This window comes from Pararge aegeria, chromosome 6, assembly GCF_905163445.1.
Source record: "Pararge aegeria chromosome 6, ilParAegt1.1, whole genome shotgun sequence".
NCBI lineage: Eukaryota > Metazoa > Arthropoda > Insecta > Lepidoptera > Nymphalidae > Pararge > Pararge aegeria.
This window is the reverse complement of record NC_053185.1, coordinates 10,086,300-10,110,970: the sequence shown is the minus strand read 5'-3', so window position 1 is coordinate 10,110,970 and position 24,671 is coordinate 10,086,300. Positions and strand designations below refer to the sequence as shown.

The 24,671-nt window shown below is 36.3% G+C and overlaps 1 protein-coding gene across 1 annotated transcript; it reads left to right on the top strand.

Moving 5' to 3' along the window:
- Positions 1 to 492: 492 nt before the first annotated feature.
- Positions 493 to 24,499, top strand: LOC120624289 (nipped-B-like protein). The gene is made up of 27 exons (XM_039890743.1): positions 493 to 579; positions 937 to 1,049; positions 3,614 to 3,782; positions 4,581 to 5,194; positions 5,277 to 5,485; positions 5,574 to 5,805; positions 6,402 to 6,563; positions 7,874 to 8,061; positions 8,802 to 9,039; positions 11,347 to 11,591; positions 12,156 to 12,398; positions 12,851 to 13,069; positions 13,757 to 13,939; positions 14,601 to 15,353; positions 15,548 to 15,868; positions 16,172 to 16,310; positions 16,393 to 16,517; positions 17,106 to 17,340; positions 18,553 to 18,707; positions 19,114 to 19,378; positions 19,476 to 19,666; positions 20,530 to 20,723; positions 20,810 to 20,933; positions 21,052 to 21,198; positions 21,781 to 21,974; positions 23,214 to 23,388; positions 24,323 to 24,499. The coding sequence occupies exons 2-27, from the start codon at positions 983 to 985 to the stop codon at positions 24,497 to 24,499; spliced, it is 5,964 nt and encodes a 1,987-aa protein (XP_039746677.1). The 5' UTR covers positions 493 to 579; positions 937 to 982.
- The last annotated feature ends 172 nt before the right edge of the window (positions 24,500 to 24,671 follow it).

Genomic DNA, 24,671 nt, shown 5'->3' with positions numbered 1-24,671 from the left:
CTTGTGTGAGTAATTAGTTAAAAGGAACAGTGAAAATATTGTGAGCAAAACTGAAATGTCGTGACGGGTACGTTTTGTTTACATTTTATGCATTGGCTTATGCTATGGAGGTAGGTACCTAAAAGTTCCATGTTACATAATGCAAAGAGGATTTAAACAGTATGTTTATTACGTTCAAGTTTCTAGTTTGTCTCCATTTTAGGGTTGCATCCTCTTATCCGAAAAAAACGTAGACGGTATTTTAACAGACGCATAATCAAAACATTTGATTGCAGGCTGCATTCCTTTGTAACTGAATACCTGACTGAATGCCTATGACTTGACTTTGGCCATGATTTTGGATAATAGGAGCACAGTTTTAATAGTTAGGTACTATACTCGTTGGTGTAGGCGGTTTTAGGTTCCCATGGTCCGATCTTTCGTCTAGGGTAGTCATAAACAAAATAAATCTATATATTTAATCTGTTAAAGTTGTAAAAGTAACATGTAACGGGCAACACTGTGTTACATTTCCTTGATTATCTAAATGTTAGGATTGTTTGATTTGTCCTGGATATAAATAGTTATCATAATGTTTCAGTGAGTATTTGATAATATATTAAAAGCGAATATTGTTAACAACCGTTTAAACAACTTTTCTTTCGTTGTATTGGGAGTGCCGTACAGATGCGCTGACCTTCGTTTTGATGCACAACGCACAACAAAGCATCAAATTGACGGCTGCCCTATTTTCACAACAATCTTTGGATTTATTAATTAACTATTTCGTGAAATGCAATTTTTGTGACAAACTGCTACCTAACAAATGTGAAACTTAATTGTGCAAAGTGCCGCATATGTGGAAAATAAAACCATAATGGAAACGGCGACTACGCAAACAACTTCTATTGGTGTATGTTACATTACCACACCAAAGACTTTCTTTTTGACTTTTAGGACAGCATTAGTAAACCTGGAAAAATAAATTGAAATTGTAGTCAAGATGAATGATAGGGATATTCCAAGTGTCCCTATTACAACATTAGCAGGAGTAGCCAGTTTGACTGACTGTAAGTATTTGTACCAGTGACAATTATTGTGGCGGACTGTATTACTACACAGTTTACCGCCGTTTGTATAATTTTCATTTTATAGCTATTCTAACACGATATTATGCATAATAAAAGTTAATATGTGAATTCACACATACTTAGATATATTCTGTTTCAAGTTGATAGTACTTGAATAGGTAATTTTTTTTTTGGAATATTAAGTACTATGTTGATGTACAAACTTAATAGTAATTTAAAATTATTTTACCCAATAAATTTACTATAACAGATAGGCTAATAGTGTCATTTTAAAATTTCATATAATGTTTACATTAGTAAAATTGATCTTTTGGGCTATTCAAATGTTACTAACAACTGAGAAGAAATATATATATTAAATGTTTTGTAACTGAGGACCTTGTTTTTCTCCCGAGTGTTGCATTAAAATCATTATCATTTCATTGGTCTGATCGTGCAATTTGTATTTCACAAACATTTTCCCCTTTTTGCTTGGGTCAGAGGTAGAAGCCTCTAGTTAAATTAAAAAATGAGCATTCTACGTGTTCTAAGTTCAAATAAGATTTTTTTGTGACTGCAAAACAGACCAAGAACTTGATTGACACTAATCAAGTTAACTGAGTAATTAATGCCTGGCTGCTAATATAAAATATTTTGGTGGTTTATCTATTAAAGTGTTCCATCAGTATTTTCATACTGATGGAACTTTCATTAATTTTCACTAATGAAAGTACTTGTAACACATAAACAATTTAATGCTTAATAAAGTCTTTTTACTTTAAGAAATGTAACTGACCTATGATGCTGCATATGGGTTCCATAGCTAAGTTCATAATTTTATTTATTAAATTTGTCCTATACAAAGGCATACAAGGCATAGAAGGCCTACATTTTCTTAAATTTAGTGATGATGGAGATAATTGTGATAACTACATTTGTTAAGTTTAAACTTTGGAAGGTTTTTTAAAGAATGATTATTTAATGGCAAATATGTATGTAGTAAGTTATTCAAGGAAGTACTAGCACAGCTTAACTTTAAAGGTTTAAATTGTAACAGGACAATTTATGTCTATTAAGACAATTATAAATTGAAGTGACTTTGGATAACTATGATTTGATTTATTCTAGATATTTTATTTAATTTATTATCATTTTAAGAAATATGCTCATAATTCTTATTTAATTATAAACAGTTTCAAAGAAATAGTTAAAATTATATTTGATGGCAATGTTTATGACATTGTGCCAGTATTAAGATATAAATACAGGTGCATTTTTGATACAATTCAGTCTGGTATGATATTCTAGGTGATGCAGTCACCTCACAGTGTCTTAGTCGTTATCACTATATTAATTGCTAAGAAAATCAAATGCAAAGCAACTATAGTACCTGCTATTGCAATCTTTAAAACAATTGCTATAAATATTGCTTTGTGACTGTAACCAAAAACATCAATGACCCTATTAAAAATAAAAAAAGTTATTTCCACTTGCAACCAATTTAAACAATAAATAAATTATAACCAATTATAATGTAATAGAACCTATGTTTGATCTGCAACTTTTGATTTTATTGATTGAGGTGTTACTAAAAATTAACGCAGTGAGCAGCGTCTCTGCTTTCTGTCCAATGCTCTGGGTTCGAGTCCCCCAGCAGGAAAATGTTTGTGTAGTGAACATGAATTTTTTTCAGTGTCGGGGTGTTTATCTGTATATATATCATAAGTATTTATTTATATTGTTCCAAAAACAGTACGCTTTTTTTAGGGCTAGTTGGCTATGTGATCTATCTGCATTCACTGCAAAACTGGCCTAACTATACCCAGAATTGCCATTGCTATACATATTTTGGAAAATCTGGAAAATCTTTTCTCATCAAAAGCTTCCTAGCAATTTTCATTTTTAATTGTAAAATCAAACATGCCATCTGTCTTTGTTTTATAAAAACTTTGGTGCTGCATTTGTTATCAAAAATGTTGCAAATGTTAGCATTTTATTAATAAACTAAACTTTAAAGAGAAGGTTTTGTCCAATTAGGCCATTTTGAGCAAAATTTTAATTTTCATTCAACTTATTTTATCAGTCTATAAGCTCATGTTAGCGCCATCTAGTAGGAAACATTGCAGTTTGGAATCTTTCAAGTTTTTATTTTTTAATAGTTGCAATTACCGAATCTATAGTAATATCATAAATGCGAAAGTGTGTCTGTTTCATTTCTTGTTCTCTTCTTTACCTACGTTGGGCTCAACTACTGAACTGAACTTTGGAATACTTTTTATCCAGAAAAAGTACCAAGGTTATGATCCTGGCGGTCTGAAAATAATAGACTTTATTATCTATGCACAGCTTAACAGCTAAACCAATCTTGGTGAAATTTTGCATAGAGAGAGCTTGTATCCTGATGATGGAATCTTTTTATTCTGGGAACACTAATGCTTCCTGCGGGAATTTCATACAAACAAAAACAATGCAGACAAAGTTGCGGGTAACAGCTAGTATACTATAATATGGTATTATTGATTATGGGTTTAACTCACTACAATAATATTATTTTTTCTTTGCAGTATTACCAGTGCTTCCATTACCAACACCTCTGCCATCAACGCTGAATAATAAGTCACAACTATTTCATCCTCGTGTTGCTGAAGAAGCAGCTATACTGCTAGCAACTCGCGACGATAACTTGGTTTCCTTGTTATTACAATCGCTTATGCAGACATCAGTGCAACATATGTAAGAAATTTTTGATTTGATAATCATCCTGATTTTGCTGTAGTTGTACACAAAAGTTTAAACTGCAATGAACATAACAAAAACTGACAGTTAAAAGAAACTAGTGCTCACCTTTTCAACAGGGAATATGGTGATTATAAGAAAAATCAAAATATAAAAGTACTTAAACAGAAAGAAAGTGCACCTGTTCTGAACTAGTTGAGACTGTATCTCGGACTTGATGCCATAGCCTTATAACAAAGTGAAAATCACTTATGCCTAAGTACTTGTGGTTGTGTTTGTGAGTTTTATATGGTTCTTGTCTATTTGTGTGTGTGTGTGTGTGTGTGTGTGTGTGTGTGTGTGTGTGTGTGTGTGTGTGTGTGTGAGCGTGCGTGCGTGTATGTGTGTGTGTGTGAGTGCGTATGTGTAATTATGATAATGTCGTAAACATGTTTTTCAATTTACCCAATAATTATATAGGTAATCATACTGGAATCTCCAATAACCTTCTATGTTACTTTGTTTTAGAGGGATCTTTCTAAGATGATAAATAATCTAGAAAATAATTATAGCTATTCAGAGTATGCAGTGAAAGCGTATCTTGTTACTTTTTATGAATATTGGATAAGAGAAATTAAAAAATTACTTTATTAACATTACTTGTGACCAATCAATTTGGTTATGAGATGAGTGACAATCAAATTGGCTCCAATATCATTAAAGCAGCTTTAACTAGAGTTCTCTATTATACATATAGTTTTTTAAAAATTGTAATCTAGAGAGCATAATGTAAACAGGTATTAAATTTCTTTTCAGAGATTTAAAGGATGAAAGTATACCTAATGCAGTCAGTCCTGCCCCTGAACAAACTACACCTGAACTATTGAAAGCAATATTACATGTAAATCCCAATGTATTTGACCAACAGCAAAGAAACCACTGGGGTAACCATTTACACACCTCTAAATTCAACGGACTGTCACCATCTTCTACATATAGTTACACATCACATAACACAGCCCATTCAAGTCCTTCAACACATGGGCACATTGCAGGGCATCATCATGAGTCCGCTTCCATTCCCAACCAGGAGCTTTTAGCTACCCCATGCCAATCCTCACCTCATGTTAATATGGGCTCACCACCCTCACAAGCCAGACCAGGTAGCCAATTAAATATTACTGCCCAAAATAATGTTTCTCCACCCTGGAATAATTCCAATCAGTCCAATGTATATACAAGCTCCTTGACAAATCAAAATCCTCAGAACGGTGGATTTTATAACAGTTTAGTTCAAGATAATAGAAACTTTGGAACTAGTTTAATGGAAGAAAAAGATCCACTATCCATGGACTGTGACATGTCACCAACGAGTATGACTGATGAACAAAAACAACATATGCAGTTGCAAGACAAATCTTATGAGCAAGGTGTTGTATATATATGTTCACTGTTGTAATAATAATTGTCTTTACAGGAAACTGATTTATTTTATTTAAAATTATTTTTTAGATGGCAACGTGGTAACAGGTCAATCGCCAGCTCAAGCTAGTGTAGCTCCTTCTCCTCTGCGTCAAGAGCCGCAAGTGCCACAACCATCTATGGGTGCGCCGTATGCACCCCCACCTGTTACACAAAGCACTAATCAGGAAAAACAAGACCCTAAAAGTACAACAGTTATGAATAACCGATATCCAGTTGTTAAATTAGGGCGCCTATCCGTAAGCGATCCTACTGATTATTAAAAATAATGTTTATTACGTTTTAATTGTAAAAACTAAAATAGGTATCTTTATAATTTCTAAATAGGAGGGTATATTGAAAAAACATGAGCTACCAAATGAGGAGATGCCAAGGAAAAACAGCACAGCTGACTCTGATTCAGATGACAATTTGCCACTGAAATCCAAATCAATTAATTCCATGCAAACTGTAGACAAAGAGAAAGAGGCAATAGACATAGCAAGAGAAAAGAACTGGGAAGCAGTGAAAAGAAAACATGAAGAAGCTAGTAAAAAAGAGGAAGCTGAAGCTACTATTGGTAAAAATTATTACAGTGACAATATACTAATCTCATATCATTGTTTAATACAGATTTTATACACTGCGTTTTGTATATAACAATAAGCCTATAATGCAAAACCTCAACTGTCCAGCCGACCAAGCGCGACTCGCGATCATTTAATTCACCTCAACCGCTACGGATGTCTCGGGCCCACATTGCATCGGCCGAGTATGCTCTACTCGGACCCATGCGGTGTCAATACGGGGGTCGTACCCAGTTTAAGGCGCTTGCCCTAGGTGTAGGCAATTGAGACGTTGCATTTAAATAGATTTAAAAGATAGTATTCCTTTAATCCAATGATTTTTATATAATGTTTTGTTTTCTTCTTAATTATATATTCTAACTAGAAATTATAAAAGCCATTTTCCATCTTCTATACAACGCGGACTGATGGCAAGGCTTGCCTTGCCAGGTCTGCCGTGTTAATCTGTCTTGCCTTGGCAGATACGGAATGCCAGTCAGAAGCCTGGCAGTCAGACCAGGAAACATGACTCGCAAGCTATGCCCACCCTAGACCCGGCTAATCGAAGCTTTATTTAATCAACTCAAAATAAATTTTATTAAATTTTCAGTTCGTCCCAAATTACGAAAAGTTGAAAAAAGATTGGTTCCCGTTTTGGAAGTATTATCAGTTGATGAATTAATGGAGACAAATACATATCAGCGGTTTAACAAACTTATCGAGTCTGTTTTTGAAACCATTGATGATGACATAATTATAACAGATGAAATGGGTAAGTAAATTTATATTATTTACTAAGCTATCCGAAATAAATCAAATTTCAATTCATCATCGAAGCCAGTTGGACTAAAGGCCTCTCACAACTAGATGGTTTCCCGGTAATACACACTCCGCTGGGCAGACGGATTGTTGATCGCAATAGATAGCAGTAGATGCATAGAGGATGCCGCTGATTCCGTTATAGTCCCTTAGTCGCCTCATACAAAACCCGCTGCAAGGGGTGGTGACAACTGTAATCTGATCTGCCGTCACTACATGACATATTTTAATTGTTAAGAGACAATTTTCTTTACCTGAATTCGACTTTTCACGCTTCTTACAATTAACGTAGGAACTTACAAATAACTAAATCTTATTGCATCTGAACTGAATTTGTTCAGTCAATGTTTCAAAATTGCATAAAAGATTATACTATATTAATCCTTACTTATTTTAATAGGCCTTTATTTGAATAGAATATTGTAAATACGAAAGTGTGTATGTTTATTTGTTTGTCCTTCCTTTGCCCCAAATCAACACACCCCACGCCCAAAACAACGCCACCAATCGACTTGCGTTTATAGCATAGACTTAGTTGAAAGGACGGAGTGTAACATAGGCTAAAGTCAAAGACAAATATTTCTTTATTGAAATAGGCACATAGACGGCACTTTTGATGCGTTGATTACATACAAAGCTACGAGGGTTCCAAACACGCCCTGGTCTAAGAAGAAGCCCACAACAAACTTAGCGGGGTACTTATTATCCCAGAAAAAAATGGTTCTCCAGAGTATTTGAAAAAAACCGTAATAAACTCTGTCGAAGAACGCCACAGCAAGTTAACTATAATTTAACTCAGACTATCTTAGTATGTATAGTCCGTGACAAGTCGACATGGCAATTTTAACAAAAGACCTGGAATAATTTTGGCAACATCGTAAGCTAGATTAAAACCGATAAACGCATCCAATGTGCGGCACTAAGATAGAGAAAGCGCGGGCGCTGTGCGGGTACGGGACGCACACCACACCTCCCGACTCATTTATACCCAGATTGCCATATCAACTATACTAGATGATTTTCTTTATGAACCGCCCCATTCCACTCCACTTTCATGTCTCGCAGGAAGAGAATTGATGTTAGAAATGGCAACTGCTGAGTTACTCGTGCGCTTCCTGCCCGTAGAATCTGTCTTCGGAACCGTGGTAGTCACTATAAAGAGACACCCTTGCTGTTCCAAAAAGGCTTATATTCGGCCTAAATGAAATAAATTAAGGTTGAGGAGATTACTGACTATAGGAAACATAATATGTTGAATTTCAGAAGGTCCAGATATCCCCGAAGATGTGTTGCTACCACGCTATCAACTACAGGAGCTATGCTCAGAAGCGGCAAAGTTAAAAAACCTTGGTGCTATGGAAGCCATTCCAGCAGATAAATTAGTACGATTGCTCAATATATTGGAGAAAAATATAAGGGCAGCCGAGAAAATGTCTTTAGTGGGAGACCCTGTTAGTATTTCATTTTTTTCTTAATTACGAAGCATATTTATAACGTAACGTTTAAATAAAGGTAATGCGTAAATAAATTCCAACTCTGGAAACGATAAACTTGATACTCTAACGATAAACGATGATAAATAACGATAATGTAACGATAGAAAAAAGGAGGTTATTCTGTTTCCCAGTTGCTTTTCCGTGGGCCTAGCCCTCGTCCTTATCTGTTAAGTTACTAGTTCCAACAAGCCAATTATTTATTTACACGGCTTACAACCATCTTACATCTTAGGAATTTACTTTCCAAAACATGGCTTTAAATTAATTATCCAACTCAGTTTCTGGTCAGAGACTGCATGATAAGCCGATTATTCCAATGATATTCAGTTAAAAGCACACTACGCTTCCACTTACGACAATATTAACTTAATTTAACTGCGATTGAGTGCGAATGAGTGCGAAACTTGCGCATTTTTTTAAATATTATATTTTAGTACCAACCAACCATTAAATATACCTATACATTAGCAATGTCAGATTGGACTTGTTAATTGCCAAATTAACAAGTCCAATCTGACATTGCAACTTCATGGTTTGCGAAGAGTCAATGCTCCCACCCACTGAGCCATTTTTTTGCATACCTCATGTTCAGATTACATTACTTATTTAATGGTCACAGAATTTATTCTAATAATTTATTTTATTCACTGATGTAATTGTTTGAAGAATCCCAATAAAAATATTATGTTTTTTAGGAGGACAGCGAAGAGATGCGACAAATTTGGATAGAGTCTTCATTGGAAAGAGTTATGTGTGCATCAGATGCGTGCCTAACTGCTTTGTATATAATGACCTCACCTAGTATGCCTAAACGCATATTTCTAGAAGATGTAATAGATAGAATCATTATGTTTATAAAGTTTCAACTCAACAATACTATATACTGTGTATATGACCCGGTGTACAGTATACAGAGCACTTCAAAAAAGAAAGGTAAGACAAGTTAATTATAATTTTTTAAAATTTTGTGTAATATAATAATATGTCCTGCATAACATAGGTGTCAGGTGTGCCTTAAAATACCGGAAAACTGTTATTCCATGGGAATGAAGTCAGATCAACTATGCGTTTTCTATTTTAGGATGATAATATTGACAGCTCACATAGAGTCAGGTATAATAGTTCATGAAACAATTAGATTTTTGATTACCCTTTACATAGAACCCTGGAATCAATAGTTGCATGGCAATGCTGTATGGTCAGTTTATTTGATTGCCGATTGGCGCAGTTTGCAGCGACCCTTCTTTCTGAGCCCGGGGCTGTGGGTTCGATTCCCACTACTGAAAAATGTTTGTGTGATGAGCATGAATGTTTTTCAGTGTCTGGGTGTTGTATGTATATTCAAAGTATTTATAAAAATATTCATCAGTCATTACCCATAACACAAGCTACCCTTACTTTGGGGCTAGATGGCGATGTGTGTATTGTCGTAGTATATTTATTTATTTTATTATTAATATTTAAAAAAATATATATATATATATAATCTTTACGCGTGATAATAATTGAAATAATTCTATTTATTATATTTAATCTTTAATATATGCAATATATCATAGTATTGTAATATAGTTAGGTACTTAATTGAATTTTCGATTGATTTTATTTCAAAACAAATTTCGATAGTCTGTGGTCGTTCATTATGCATGGTGAAGTACAACCTTATTTGTCTTATATTTTACCGGAAAAATATACGAAACTTTGGATAAAGCATAGTGCTAAGTCGTAAAGTTCATAGTTTTAACTCATTCAAAATCAAAGTCAAAAATATCTTTATTCAAGTAGGCCCATAGGTGGCACTTTTGATGCGTAGATAAGAATAACACGGTAGTGAGATGATGGCGATAACGACATTCGTAAACTTAAAACTAAAGCTACGAGGGTTCCAATCGACAAAGTAACATTGTTAGCCATGCCCATACTGTACTGGATTTCGTGAAATAAAAGTTAAAATAAGAGAGGGGAGATTATGAAAATAATTTAAGTATATTTAGGGCCTAAAATGTATAGTTTCATTTGTCAAATAGCTAATTCCAATCGATTGTGTCTGAAGTTTATATATGTACTACGATTTCGATCGTATCACTGAAACGTTCGAAGTATTCGATGGTTGGTCGACTCAAAATTTTTACTGCGGTTCTGGTTACTGGAGTACATATATATGTATTTTTTTTGCCTCTGATTTTATATGCCTTTGAACGCACATTAAATCTTCAGACCCGCTTATTATCTTTACGTGTGATAATAATCGTAGAAGCCCTCCAACCCGTATAGGCATATCTTTACGTGTGATAATAATCGTAGAAGCCATCCAACCCGTATAGGCACAGTGTGGTGGGTATATACTGTAAAACCCGATTACCTGTGATATAGGCTGTGGCATGCAAAAGATTTATGCCCAAGGTAAGCAAGCGTATTATGAAAAAATGAGGGTAGGATAGTGCTCTTTTACATTTATGAAGTACACGCCACTGGAGAGAAGAGGCCCCGTGCTGGGCGGGGAAACGTTAATAGGCTCAAAAGCACGGAATGGCATTCTTCTGAACTCATCTCTGTAGACCAACTCTACTCTTCTTTTTTCGAATTCGCAAAATAATAACACAGGTCAGTTTTAACGGTTATATCCACTGAGATAACCTTTTTTGTTCTAATCTTTATTTTGGGGACTTTTATGCTTGAGGACATGCCAGCGCCATTGAAATAATCTTTCATTCAACACTTTTCCAAAGTTCCTTGTTTTAAACCGGTTCTTATCGCCTTTCGAGAATTTGCCACGTTAGTGATCGTTTTCCCCGCTAGGGGTGACTTTGGTAAGCCCTCGTCACGCCTTCAGTTGTGTTGCGTTTGATATTATTGCTATCGATCATCCACAGCCTATTCATGTCGTACGGGTGCCCACCCGTGGAGTTCAGATTTATAGCTGATTTTTTCTGGGCTTTTTAGTGCGAATCCACATTTTTGCTGTTACACAATTAAATAGTTTGGCTGCATTTTTTAAATTTTTTCTATTAAGTAAGTAGATATAAGTATTAAAAGTCGCATATTCGACCAATATATAAAAGTCTTCGACTCCTGTTCAGTTGAGTTTATTTAAATGATTTCTGTAATCAATAAAAACTTGGAAAGGAATTGGTCAAACTAAGTACGTAGGTAGGTATCTAGTTTAAAGAGGCACTTAGATTTTTTTGCAAAAAAAAGTATTTTTGAATTAAGGAAATAATTGGTAATGTTCGTTCGCAGTGGACGGTCGCAAGAGGCGTGGCGGCGGTGCAGGCAACGCGAGCAAGCGCCACGGTGGCGCAACGCGCGCGGTTCGCGAGCTGTACACGCATGCGCACGAGTGCGTCACGCTGCTCGCCGAGCTGTTCGCCGCGCATCACCTTACCGACACCACAGTGCTTCACGCCTCCACCGTGGGCGTCTCGCCATTCTTCGTGGAGAACATCAGCGAGCTACAGCTGTCCGCTTTGAAGCTTGTCACAACAGTAAACCATCTTTTTTTTATAACAATCTAGAGAAGCGCCCCGGCTTCGCATGGGTGTAATTTAGATACCAATGTCGGCCAGTTTGGTGTTGTATCTTAATATTACGATTATCATCGTCTATATAAAATTCCAGGGTATGGAAATTTGATCTATTTCGTAAGGTTCAACCAGCGTTTGCAATATAAGCGCACAAAAATATGTTCTTTACGACATGGAGACGTGACGTGACAATTCTTGGAATTTCGTGGCTTTTCTCTTTTAAATTAAAGTAGTAGCATGCATGTGCATAAATACTACATATAAACCGTTCACTAAAATCTTACTGAAAACTACATTAAAATCGTGACGGTAAACGGCATGACGCTATCTTGCCGTCATGACTCCTATACGCTGCTCTTGACTCCCTTGTAATACAGGAAACAGGACAAAAACTTTTCTTACACAAAACGTTTGAATCGCTTTAGCCATTTACGAGTTGTTGCGCAACACGTACTGCAATAAAATATAATCTCTCTCATTTTATGCAATCGACTACTTAACTTAATTATTATTTATACTTCACAGATTTTTACAAAATATGATCAACATCGGCGGCTATTATTGGAAGATATTTTAGCGTCAATAGCACGAATACCTAGTTCTAAACATAACTTACGATCATTTCAACTGAGTTCGGATCAACACATTCAAATGTTGACGGCGCTCGTCCTCCAACTCGTCCAGTCCGTTGTGACGTTACCAGAGACTCTTTGTAAGTCGCAAGACAAAGATAAAGGAAAGGACCAAACGGAATCCGAGAGCAAAAAAGTAAGTAGTACTAAAAAAAGTGTACTTATTTAGTACTTCTAGTAATACTACTAGTAGTTATTTTGAAGAATTAGTCTATGGAACTATATAACTTATTTATATGCAACCTGAAGTGTCCCATTGCTGGAAAAAGGCCTCCCTTTCGTTCTTCGACTTACCATGGTCTGTTGCTTTTTTCAGCCAGTATTTTAAATGCCTGGTCATTGCCGTTGGCGTTTTTTTTTGTGGGGCCACTTGTGAGGTGGTCTTTGCCCATAGTTCATCAGGCATGCCCCCGTCACACTTCAATTTGTCAGCTTAGTGTCCCACATGAGTGCAATATGATGTTTTTTTTTACATTCTGTTAGTTTGATTCCTAAAATACTGGGCTCCATTGCTCGCTGGCAAACACCATATGTGGGGTTAGGGAGAATGCACATGTCCATGAGCTTAATTTTTACATTTCTTTTCAGCATGTGGATAAAGATCTATTAATTATATCCAAGTACGAAGCAGCGATTAGTGTTGGCGGAACATTTCTGACTTCATTCCTGAATAAGTGCCGAAGTCGATCTGAAGAAGTCGATTTCAGGCCCCTGTTCGAGAATTTTGTTCACGACCTATTGACCACAGTCAACAAACCGGAATGGCCAGCCACAGAGTTGCTGTTGAGTTTACTTGGGACTATGCTGGTAAGTTAATAACTACCGTTAACAATATCATACAATTCATAAGACACCTGCGAATCTGCCTGTAAAGCGCTAACGCCAATATATTATACTAATTGGTTTATAATTTAAAAAAAAGCGCTTCCCAGCAAATTTGTTTGCATACAATATCGGAGAAGTAAATTTATTTCATAAAAAAATTATAATACTATCTACAGCGTCGCAACACCCGCCCGTTGCTAGACTTTTAAATGTATTAAAATCTCCTATAACCTTCAATCAAACCCAACAAATTTTTCAGCTTTATTATTAGCATTGGGAGATAATGTAAAACAGTTTTTCAGTCTGGGTGGTTACCACCCTACCGACAAAGACTTGCCGCCAAGCGATTAAGCGTACCGGATCGATGTCACGTATAAAACTTAGAAAAGGTATTAGTTAGCCTCTTACCATCTTAGACTGCATCATCACTCACTATCAGGTGAGATTTCAGTCAAGGGCTAACTTGAAGTGGATCAAAAACAAACATGCGGGACAGTCTTTGGGGACTGCCGATAGAATTAAAACTAAATCTATGTACATATATACTCAGTATACATTAGTTTGATTTTTCTCACCCAAAAAGTGTTCAACGCGGCTAAAGAAACTTTCACTTCAAAAAGTTAATTATTTCCTGTGAAGGAGTCCTTAATAAATATTCGGTTGGGACAGGTGAAATACATGTCGGACAAGTCAATGGAGATGTCTGTGCGCGTGGCATCGCTGGAATATTTGGGGCTGGTGGCGTCGCGCCTGCGCAGGGACAGTGTCAGCTCGCGCGCCAAGCTCTCCTCCATGGACGCTGTGGTGCGAGACATACGCGCCGAGGAGGAAAAGGACGGCAGCCAGCCGCAGGTAATTTAAATACTTATTTATGTATTAATTTCTTATTACTCATTTTTGGGCTACATTGTAACATGTGGCACTCTTAACTAAATATTCAGTGCTAGCTGTTCCGCTGCCTGCGTTCTTAGCTCGCTTTAATTAAGAGTTTTCACTCATTACGTGGGTTAACTGGAATGGCGACCCCGCACCGGTAAACGCAGCGTAGGCCGGCCCCCAACGAGGTGGACAGATGACATCAGGCGAGTCGCTGAGAGCCGCTGGAGGCAAGCGGACGAACTCCCTACAAAAGACCTATGTCTAGCAGTGGACGTCAATTGGTTGAAATGATGATGATAATAACATGTTCAGTCAGCTTTGGTATAGAGTTCTATGCCTAAAAATCAAGTTAATCGGTTGCTAGCAACACACTAGCATTTAGAATATTAGTAAGAATTTAACTTTTCTACTGGAATATCCTGTTATCCTCACAGTTACGAATTGGCGTGCTTTAACGAATATGTCACAGTGATAATAACCGGAACCAATGTATTATAAAACTCTCCACGATACAGGGGAAGATAGCGCCAGTTTCATGGCCAAACCTGGTAACCTGATAAACGAACCTAGAAACACACTAACGACCATAACATTTAGGCAGTAAATATCATTGAATTATCGACGTTTATTACAGTACCTCACGTCGGGCTTGGATGAGGACGAAGAAAGGACGGAATTTCTCCAAAGGGTTTTGCTTGACTACTTGGCTATCAATGGACAAAAGGACCAAGCGTGGAATTGCGCGAGGCATTTCTACATCACGCAGTGGTATAGGGATATGGTAGTGCAGCCGAAGAGTTCGTCGCCTACAAAAAGGCCAAAGAACAAGAACAAGAGGAAATACAAAGATGAGAGTAGCGAAGAAGAATCTGACCCTGACGACGATAGTGACAGCGGAATGAAGGAATCGAAGTCGGACAGAAAACACGCTTCTAGCGCAATCATATCAGCCGAAAAATTTAAGACTATAGAGCGGCGAAAACATTTTTTCCTCGAAAAAATTAGACCATTCCGATACCAAGGTGGAACGCAAGTACAAGTGATGCAATCCTACATAGATTACAGCGGAGCAGAGTTAATTTCGCAATACTTAGCGTCAAAAAGGTCGTTCTCGCAGAGTTTCGACAGGTATCTAAGAAAAATCTTAGTTATATTGTGTGAAAATACGATAGCTATACGGACAAAGGCTATGAAATGCTTGACGATGATTGTCGAGGCTGACCCGGCGGTGCTGGCGCGGCCAGACATGCAGATCGGCGTCAACCGCTCCTTCCTCGACCAGTCCACAGCCGTTCGGGAAGCGGCCGTGGATCTCGTCGGCAAATTCGTACTCAGCAGGCCGGATCTTATTGATAAGTATTACGGAATGCTCTCGAATAGAATATTGGTGAGTAATTTTTCTGAAAGTCTACATAGATACACAAGTAGAATTTCTTGAATGCGCGCTGTAATTTCTTGATCAGCAATAATCGTATCGCTTATACCGACAGCGATTATACTCCTAGAATCTTTAAAAAATGTATGTATCGGTATTTTTATAAGTAATATTCTTATAATACAAAATTGCCCTTTTTGTTTTAGGACACTGGTGTATCAGTGCGGAAACGAGTGATAAAAATTTTAAAAGACATTTGTATAGAGTGCCCCGAGTTTCCAAAAATACCAGAAATTTGTGTAAAAATGATAAGAAGAGTGAATGATGAGGAAGGTATTAGGAAGTTAGTGATGGAAGTGTTTCAAAATATGTGGTTTAGTCCATGTTCAAATTCTTCGAGACACGGTGTCTTGGATATTACAGCGGCGACGGCCGATCCGCTCACAAGGAAAGTCCTTAATATTACCGACGTTGTTGTATCATCGAGGGACATGGGCCTCGAATGGTTTCAGCAACTTTTAATGAGTGTAAGTAAATCACACTAATATTTGTTATTATCAGGCAATATTCTTGCATAACAATGACCTGCTTTGTTTTTCAAATATTAATGATATTAAATTTATGAAAAAAGTTCTGTATATATAAAATATTAATAATTAAATAGAATAATGTACCAGAACAACCATGGAATACTGTTTAGTTAAAATGTAAAGTTAAAGTTCTTGCAACACGGATAACAAGACATTGAAATACAATTTGGCAAAAAAAACTGAAATCCTCATTTAAAATGTCCAAAATCATCCTAAATATTAATTCTTTTATTTTTCCAGTTATTTAAACCAAAAGAAGATAAGGACGATTCTACAAAAATAATTTACCAACCCCCTAAATCTCTATTGGTAGCTTGCCAACAAATCGTTGACTGCCTTATTGAACATTTACTTCAGTTGGAAGAAACCAATACAGATGGTAACTGTTTTTTTTTTTATATAAATAATACATCATCTTATTTGCTCTCACAACAAAGCTATAATTTATATTTTAATTTCAGGAACAGGATCCTCACAACGTATATTAGCGTGTCTCGCCACATTACATTTATTTGCAAAAATTAGGCCTCAGTTACTAGTTAATCACGCGTTAACGCTGCAGCCATACCTCAGTTTAAAATGTCAGGTATGTAATTTGATCTGTTAAGGCCTTTACAAGTTATGTATTTAGTAATAACTATCCCGAAAACAGTTTGAGATCTGCCATTGTATAAGTTTAAACAACATAATTGTTCAAAAGTTGGGCAAAAACCAGCCCAGCCCAAGTCACAAAATGTGTTTATTTAGCCTCTATTACTCTCCACAAACTATCTACCAATCTTTAATTAATTTATGGAAATCCCATCGAAATAAGTTTAGCTTGTTTGATAAGGTAAATATGAGAACAAGACGAAGAAGTATGTTTTTTTTTTTGTTTTACAATAAGTTAGCCCCTTACTGCAATCTCTCTTGGTAGTAAGTTTTTGGTTTAAGAGTTCATCAGGCTACACTGTTAAGGGTATGGTAATTAAGGTTGTCACTAGCTAGGCCAAAGCATTCAAAAATTATAAATTCCCAAATTGTCCCTGCCGAGCCCTTCCACTTTTGAAACTACGCTCTCCACTGCGCCAGGCAGGTCAACAAATGTAAATGCTGGCATAGTAAAAAAAAGAAGTAAAAAAACGACTTGTATTATCCAAACAGGTTTACATTTTGTGTGTTTTGTACTGGTTAGAATCAATATGAACAACAAATAATGTCGACGGTGGCATCAACGCTGGAACTGGTGGTGCCGTTGATGGAGCACCCTAGCGAGGTGTTTCTGGCACAGCTGGAGGAGGACGCGGTCAAGCTCATCTTGCAACGCGGCCAGCTTGTCATCGCAGCCTGCATCGCCTGTCTCGCTGCCATCGTCAACAAACTCACGCACAACTACAAACTCATTAGGGATGTTTTCAATAAATACCACGGTGAGTTTCACTCTCTTATCATCGATGACCTATGGCCCGAACACATTTCCATATTATTGACAATATTCTGCAATAATATTGCTGTGTGCGGGCTATTGAAGAGTTTGAAGTATTACTAAACAAGACAATTTTTTTAAGAAAAAACAACTTCGTTAAAAAAGGCTTATCAAGTAAAAAGTAAATATATTTTTGTATAAGTCAAGCCATACGCAAAAAAGAATTGCAACTACTACTATTCTACTTGGATTAAAAATGGATTTACCCCGATAAACTGAACACGTCTGGGTAACAATTATAATAACATAACGTAATATTACAGCCCTTATAGGAAGTGTTTTGACGACAGTGAAAGTACTCAAATAGATACTAATGGTATATTTATAGACATTATATTGGTTTGATTCCCAGAGAGTTATTTTGAAGAAAATAATAAATAAATAAAAATAATAATAAATAAATAAACGTTGTAACCCTTTCGAGCGTATAGGCGTGATGTTATGTTGTCCGTTGTCAATCTCCGAAGATCTCATCATAGATCTATTTGAAATTTAAAAGAGACCATTTTGGAATGAACCCTTTTCGACTCTCACATACAACAAAAAGTCACACATACAACAGTCGAATTGATACTTTCTACTACTTACTTACTTCTTTTTGGAGAAATTCGGTTAAAAATATTGAGTATGTGCTAGCAACCTCCGTGTTTTTGGTCGATGATTATGGAAATTTAATAAGTTATCGATGGTGTCTATTATTTTTATGGCCTGGAGTATGTATATAAATACCTATGTTAGATGATATTTTATATTACTTCAAACCAAGTATTGAAAATAGTTGAATAATATAAATAAAAAAATCATAATTATAAATGAACCTGTTTTACGCGACTTCGTTACGTAAATTATGATAGTAATACGATTTAAACTATGTGCCCCGGCAATTCTTGTCTTTAATCGGTAATCCGAATGAGTTTCGATATCTTTTGTAGATCTGTTACAACATAATTTATGTGCTTTAGTTTTTTTGAATTAATATTACAGTTTAGGGATTAAATAAATCATAGGAAAAGAGAACTATAAAAGACAGTTATTTCGAAATACGTATGTATTTTAAAATACAGACTACTAATTCTCAGACCTTGTTTTTGTTGGTTATAATGGTTTTTTGTGGTTATTTTTTTGGACCTTTTTCAAAAGTATAATATATTTCTAGGAGTGCTTCTACAATGGAAAAACAGTTGGCAGCGAAATCCGGATAAAACGCGAGCTCTGCACACAAGGCCTCATTTTCGGAGATCGCTTTTCATTGTAGGCCTTTTGTTAAGATATTTTGATTTCACCGATAGTAAAGTTATAGAAGGATTAGCGGTTAGTATTTATTATATTGCACTCCTAAAACAAAACTGTTTCAACTCAATAACGTTTCCCTTTAAGGTAACCTCAATTTCTAATCTCAGAGTCATTTAAAAGAATAATACTGTAGTAACATTTCTTTCGATAGCATTTCCTTCAGAACATCATATTATAAATAGTTTTGTAGAATTTGTTGTCTAGTATAAGTAATTGAAATCCGTTTGATTAGGAAAAAAATGGGTTTGGTTATTTGAGTTGAAACAGTTTTGATGTAAGTTTTTAAATAATTTGTTTTCTTGCGAGAAGATAAAAACGGCGCTTACTTATAAACATAAATGTCTTATGCAGTAAATTTTACTCTGTTTACCTTATAAATAAATCGATAGGCTATAAATAAAAAGAACTTTCCATTTATTTACAGAGCGATATAAAAGAGCAAGTGTACAGTACGTTAATGTTTTTTGTGGGATTGGAAGATGAAGACTTTGTGTCCAACACGCTCAAATCTCTGGGGTCCGTGTGCGTGAGGCATTACGAGTTCATGTTACGGCCTGAGCTCAAAGAGTTTTACCACCAACTCCTCACGTCGGAACTCGCACCCATAGAAATGAAGGCTGATGTGCTTAGAAATATAGAAATGTACTTACAAGAAGAGGAACAAAGAATGATTAGGCAAGATAGTGAATGTACGTATAACATTTATTTACGGATTAATAAATCATTTGAGAACAAAAAGCTTCTATATTAATAAAATATTAATTATATCAAAAAATATCTTTTAAGGGTCAAAGCGATCAAAGCATGAAAACTTAAAGGAGATGGGCGATGTGTCTTCAGGAATGGCATCAACTGTTATTCAGTTATACCTAAAAGAGATCCTGGGCTCCTTCCTTCACCCTAGCACGACAGTGCGCTCTAGCGCAATGAAAGTAGTGCAGCTTGTGTTAGCCCAAGGTCTCGTTCATCCTGTACAGGTTAGTTACTCATAACATGTGATATCCATGATGTTTTAAGCAGGGCATACCGAAAAGTATCGATATACAATGTGTAAAAGAATTACGAAATAACATTGAATGGTGCATAAATATATTTCAAAAGGAATCACAAAAGAAGCATATTTATTTTTCCATACAAATTTATTCAAAATATTGTAAGTGTTTACTTTTGACAACCCTATTGAAGATAAAAGACAGACACGTGTATAGTACCTACTCTCCCCGACGCATACCGAATAAAGTGACAGGATTCCATGATTTTATTTTGCATGTGATGGCTGTGTCTGATTTCTATCAGTAAAAACTGGCAGTGGTTTACTCAAAAACTATTAGGTTTTGGTTTCACAGATAAGACTCAGAGAAAGTACAAAACTTACCTGTAAAGCCTTTGAAGTATTATTTTTTGTTTTCATTTACACGTTATATATATCGTGTTGATAATAACAAAAAAAATATTGATTTTGAGATCTATATTTATTTTTTACATTATAATATTGAATTCCAGTGGTGAAATCAGTGGAAACATCGTATTTGATACTCTTGAGATACCTGATATTTCATATCGATATATGAATAAATATCGCCAAAATATATCGATATATGTAATAAAAAATATTTAATTTGCATCTTAAGCTTTATTTCTACTTTCGCTAAATATTAAAACTTGCATTTTTAAGATCGTCACGGATACATGACGTCTTTTTCATGTACGGTTTCAGCGAATCATTTGTGACTTAAAAACTCTTAAAACGTTATTAAGTTGCAACCTGTTTAATAATTTGCGTGCGAAAATATCTAAAGGCTTTTAATGTGTGTAACGAAATTCTGTTCATACTTTACAGATCGTCCCCTATTTAATAAGTATGAGCACCGACACAGAAGTGACGGTTTCGCATACGGCTGACAAACACCTTCAAGAAATCGATAAGAAATATCCAGGGTTCATTCATATGAAAGCGCAACTTGGAATTAAGTTGTCATACCAGTTGCAGAAAATTTTACAAAGTAGTAAAAAGGGACTTATTAGAGGGTTTAGGTAAGACTAATGATTCTTGTGTATATTGAATGTGCAATAATATCTTGCAGAAGAGTTTCACAAATATTTTTTTTTTTTTTTTTTAGGAAAAAAGACCAAGATGATTTACCTACTGCACTGAACGGTTTTTTATATTCGCTGCTGCGTAATACGCGGCCGCAACGGCGGGCTTTAGTGTTATCGTTACTAAAACAATTTGATGATGTGTCTGTAAGTATTTTTCTTTATCGTTGCATAATTTTAATTTACCATGAAGAAATAGCTTTGCAGCAATCGCCACCAATTATATCTCCTATGTAGTGTATTTATTTAACATTTTTATTTACAGACGGCTCCGCTGGATCAAATGTTGTACCTGGCTGATAACTTAAGCTACTTTCCATATCAAGTTCAAGATGAAACCCTTTTTATAATACATCATATTGATATTATTATTTCTACGTCGGGATCAAATTTACTACAGCTTTTTCGTGAGGTGAGTGGAGAATACAATTACAATTATAATTCCCACCATTCAATTAAAAAAGACATTTTATCTATGTACAAAAAGTTATTTCATTAATAAGGCTAAGTGGGGTTGTATTGATATCTATTACGCCAACTGGTAGTCATGGATTTGAATAAGAAATAATCTGCATCTAACGAAAATTCGGGTCAGTGGATGTCCGTTCTAATATTGCTATCTCAAAGCGTTCTTATCGCTTAAGCGAGAGAGACTTACTAAAGTGATTGAATGCTGCTGTCTCGCTTCGATGAACGATAGCGTCCCTTTCATTCACCCTTGAAACGCGATCTACGGATTATGAAAAATAAGCTTCATTTGGTATACTCCGCGAATAGCAGGAGAATCTGTATGGTGTAATTTATAATTTCTTCAATCCGTATACTCCACACCAAACAGATCATCGGCAATGTACCCTACGTTTCGCTCCGAAACCGGAGCATCCTCAGATGTTGACTTTACAATGAATTATTATTAACTAATAATTCATTGTAAAGTCAACATCTTAGTTCTTAATGTTGTAATGCGATCTACAGAGTAAAGATTATTTTGCAGGGTCTGATAAAGACGGGGAATGAGGAGAAGGAGACTTTAGACGAGGAGGAAGACGAAGAGGAGGCGGACGCGTTGGAAGCTCGCCTGCCGCCACAGACGCGCCCACTGCGTGACGCCATGCGCCAGGCGCGCGGCTGCCTACTGTTGCTAGTTCTCAAACAGCATCTTAAGCAGCTCTACGGCTTCACTGACGCGTAAGTGTTCTTTTAATAAATCGAAACATATCAAAATACACTTTATTGTACACACAGTGGCGTGCAACTCATATATGCATAAAAGCAGTGTTTACCCTGAAGGCTATGAGAGCCTCCCTCTGCAGGGCTAGCACAGGCAGGGGACAAACATTATATCACCCGATATCCCCTGACAGGGGGTATAGTTAACGTGTCCACCTGCTAAATCACGGGAACATGGAATAGAAGAAGTTTTCCTCCGTTAATAATACACATATATTATTTGGATATTATTTCCACTTTTGCGCCAATGCTCTGAGAGTTGAAAAAGCTATGGGAGAAGATACATTTTTATCCTTTCCCCGGGGAAATAATTGTCTCCTGCCTATGCTAGCCATGCTGGTAGTACAATTTGAGGTTTTAAAAACATAGAGGGTGCCAGCTAGTCTTAAACCGGCCACATTTGTATGTAAATTCAATGGCCGACAAGTCCAGTGTCATGAACTAAAATAGGCAAACTTCATAATATTAAGATTATATTTTAATTTTGAATTGTAAACTGCATCCCTAAATAAAAAATGATATATATGCGGGTATTACACGATTTTGCTTCCCTCAATGTGTTCCATTTTTCTGAAGAAATCCTTTTGTGAGAATCTTATAAGCACTGCTACAGATATTAGAAATCCAAATGTATGTTTTGTTTTTTTTTAACAAAATAAATTACTTGTTTGTTATTGTTTTAAACGGCAATAATTATTTTTTCTCATTGAAAATTTTTTGAAAGCGAAGAAATTTGAAAGCTTTGGTGGATCATGTAAAGCGAACAACCATTTAGTAACTAATATTATAAATGTTTGTTACGCTTTCACGCAAAAACTACTAAACCGATCATCACGAAACTTTTTACACATATTCCTGAAGGTATTAGAAGTAATATAGGATGCTTTTTATCTCGAAATTAAGCTCAGTTCTCTCGGGAGAGGGGACGAAAGTTTTTGACGATTTTACACCAGGCTTAGCTATCCTAAATACATAAAGTGCTGCCACATTTATGATGCACATGTCTTTCGAAAAACAAAAACAAAACGAAGTCGCGGGCAACAGCTAGTAGATAATAAGTTAAAGTTCTTTAAACCTCAACATGAAGTAGTCGTCGTTTTAATGACACAATCAAACAAACGTCTTGGTTGAAACAAGCGTAAGAAGATACTCTTCAACTGTGACCAAAAAACGGAATAATTAATTTTAATATTACAGAAAAATAAATCAGTATTCACCATCGGAGAGCGTAAAGGTGTACGAAAAGGCCGTGTCGCGGCGGCACGCGCCCATTTTCGAGCCTAAAGCTACCATCGCGCAACTTCACGACACCAACGATGACCACGAGCTCGACGAGCGCGGACGTCGGCGCCTCGTCGACGATTACCTCGAGGTAACTTTTTTTCTGCATATGAACTGGACTCGAAGAAAATATTGTACGATTCCTATATCGATACAAATACAGGTATCGTATCAAATATGATGGTATAGATTTCCAATAATTGTCGTACCAAGCAGATGACCCACCAGATGGTAAATAGAAAACTAACGCCTCTGGATAAAGCATTCCATCGTAGGGCATGCAAGGCATCCTTCAAAGCGTTACCCTTTAATCTATCAACTTGAATAGGTGTAAAGCCTCATATGCCTATTATATAATTATAGAAGACTGCGTACCTACAACTTTTTAAATAAATGTTTCCCATTGCCCGCCCAAGCCCAACTTCATCTTTAATCGCCGTTTTCACTAACGACGAGCAAGCTAATGCCTAAATAAGTAACACCTAATCTAATGAGATTCCTAGGGATACATTAACCGTTCATCAATAGTTATCACTTTAAGAGTTGGTAAAACGTTTTTTTTCTATAGACATCGCCCAAAATCATTAGGCATTCGATTTAGGCGATTCCTAGGTTTAGTGAAAACGGGCATAAGATTCGTAGCGTGATATTTAGTAGCTTGTAGCATTCCTCAATAATAAAGTTATCAAATTCAAAATAATTTAATTGAGTCTGACTGAAAGAAGTTACAGAACTTAGTCCTTTCTAAAACTACTATGCAGTAAAAGAAATCTATTTCCTAAATATCAGGTTCCTAGATTTAAAAGGTTGTAGATCTTAGAATAAAACTTTCATTACTATTTTACCAACGTTAAAAGTATTTTTTATAAATTATTAGAACTTAAAATTATCATTTTAATTAAGTGTTTGAACATTTAAAGTCAACAAAAAATGTAATTTTTAATATTGAATATATCTTATATTATATAAATACTTTTTCTTTATTGCCGATTTACCTATGTTAAATTATTTTCATTTTATTACAGTTTAAACAATTGATGTTAAAATTCGACCCGGAAGAGGAGGAGGACGAGGAGACTCCAGGAGCCGGCGCGAGTGCGAACGCTGGTACGGGTGCGGCGGGCGTGGCGGGCGCGGCTGCGGCCACGGGTGCGGGCGGCGAGGCGGGCGCGGGCGGCGCGGCGGGTGCGGGCGCCACCTAGCCGCGCCGAGCGCTGCGCCCGCCGCCCGCGCGCGCCATGGACGATAATGTGTCAGTGTGACCGCGCAGCGACGCGCCCCGCGACCGCTCCGCTTCACTCGCTCGCCCGATCTCCGCTCGGCGCGTTCCGTTCCGTTCCATTCGAGGATGCTCTTTTTATTTTATGTGTCGAT